General features: G+C 55.0%; 1 protein-coding gene across 1 annotated transcript; it reads left to right on the plus strand.

Annotated features, from left to right (window-relative positions):
• Positions 1–388: 388 nt before the first annotated feature.
• On the plus strand, positions 389–1,335 carry LOC120876028 (olfactory receptor 5A1). Its single transcript, XM_040257747.1, is given in 2 exon segments — positions 389–620; positions 623–1,335. Coding segments are annotated over 2 exon segments (945 nt in total).
• The last annotated feature ends 317 nt before the right edge of the window (positions 1,336–1,652 follow it).

The following is a 1,652-nucleotide window of genomic DNA, read 5'->3' on the forward strand; positions in this document are numbered from 1 at the left end:
CCTCCTCTCTCCCAGGTGGGGGAAGTCCCAGATCCCGGGGACCAATGACAGCACACTTCGCCAGCTAAAGCAGCTCCGCCCCAGCCACGAAGTAGAAGGACCTGTCAGCCCGCGTCACCTCGGCCTGGCGACCTATCTGAACCCCGTTCACTAACCGTACCTTTTTGGGCGATCTAGCCTGACCATCCCCCGCAAGGAACGCATATAAACTACTCCCCAGCACAGTCCGGGCACAGACTTCCTCGACCCCGCCCGGGGGGCGCTTCCCCGTTAAAGCCTGTTAGCCACTCTTTTTGGTGTCCTGGTCTTTTACCTAACCATTATTTGCTGACATCATTCGTCCTGTGGGTTATTATTATGCACCCAGGTCTGCAGCTTGTCCTCGTCCATGGGAAACACATCCACAACGAGGGCCTGGAACGGCTCGTCGGTGACCATGTTCATCCTCCTGGGGTTTGCAGACCGTCCACAACTGCAGGCCCTCCTCCTTGTGACCTACCTGGGCATCTACCTGGTGACCCTGGCCCTCATCCTTCTGGTCAGAGGCGACACGCGTCTACACACGCCGATGTACTTCTTCCTCGGCAGCCTGTCCTTCGTTGACATCTGCTACTCTCCTGCAGGGCCCCCAAGATGCTCTCCGACTTCTTCCCAGAACAGAGGAGCATTTCCTTCCTGGGCTGCACTCTTCAGTTCTTCTTCTTCGTGGGCGCGGGTCTAACCGAGTGCTTCCTGCTGACGGCGATGGCGTACGATCGCTATGCGGCCGTCTCCAGCCCCCTGCTCTACTCCACCGTCATGTCCCCGGGCCTCTGTACACTCTTGGTGCTTGGAGCCTACGTCAGCGGCTTCCTGAGCTCCCTCGTCCAGTCCAGTTCCATATTTCGGCTCTCCTTCTCCGGACCCAACCTCATCGACCATTTCTTCTGTGACCTCCCACCAGTCCTGGCACTTTCTTGCTCCGACACCTTCTCCAGTCAAGTGGTGAATTTCCTCGTGGTGGCCGTCGTTGGGGGCACATCGTTCCTCATCCCACTTGTCTCCTATGGTCACATCGCGGCTACCGTCCTGAAGATCCGCTCTGTGGAAGGTCGCAGGAAAGCCTTCCACAGGTGCGCCTCGCATCTGATGGTGGTGACTCTCTTGTTTGGGACGGCCCTTTTCATGTACCTGCGGCCCAGCTCCAGCTACTTGTTTGGCAGAGACAAGGTGGTATCTGTATTCTACTCACTGGTGATCCCCATGCTGAACCCCCTCATTTACAGTTTGAGGAGCAAAGAGATCAAGGATGCCCTGTGGAAGATGCTGGGGAAGAAGTGTTTTCCTAAGTCATGACTGAAGACATATGCCTCCAAACTGCCAGAGACCTAAGTGGTTCATGATAGCCTCTACCGCCGGCTTTAGGTAAGTGACATGTTGGTGTGCAGCTTGAAAATGGAAGCACTCCTTCCATATTTTCTCACCATTCCACTTGGTCATCTGTCTGCTGACCCCACCATGGGTCGTCGAAAGGACAACCTACGGTATAGTGCAGGGAACTCTACTCTGTGCTCTGTGGTGACCTAAATGGGAAGGAAATCCATAAAAATAGGGGATATGTGTAAATATATCAGGCTTCCCAGATGGCGCTGGCAATTTAAAAAAACCTGCCT

The sequence above is a fragment of the Oryx dammah genome, unplaced genomic scaffold, assembly GCF_014754425.2.
Source record: "Oryx dammah isolate SB20612 unplaced genomic scaffold, SCBI_Odam_1.1 HiC_scaffold_17, whole genome shotgun sequence".
Classification (NCBI taxonomy): domain Eukaryota; kingdom Metazoa; phylum Chordata; class Mammalia; order Artiodactyla; family Bovidae; genus Oryx; species Oryx dammah.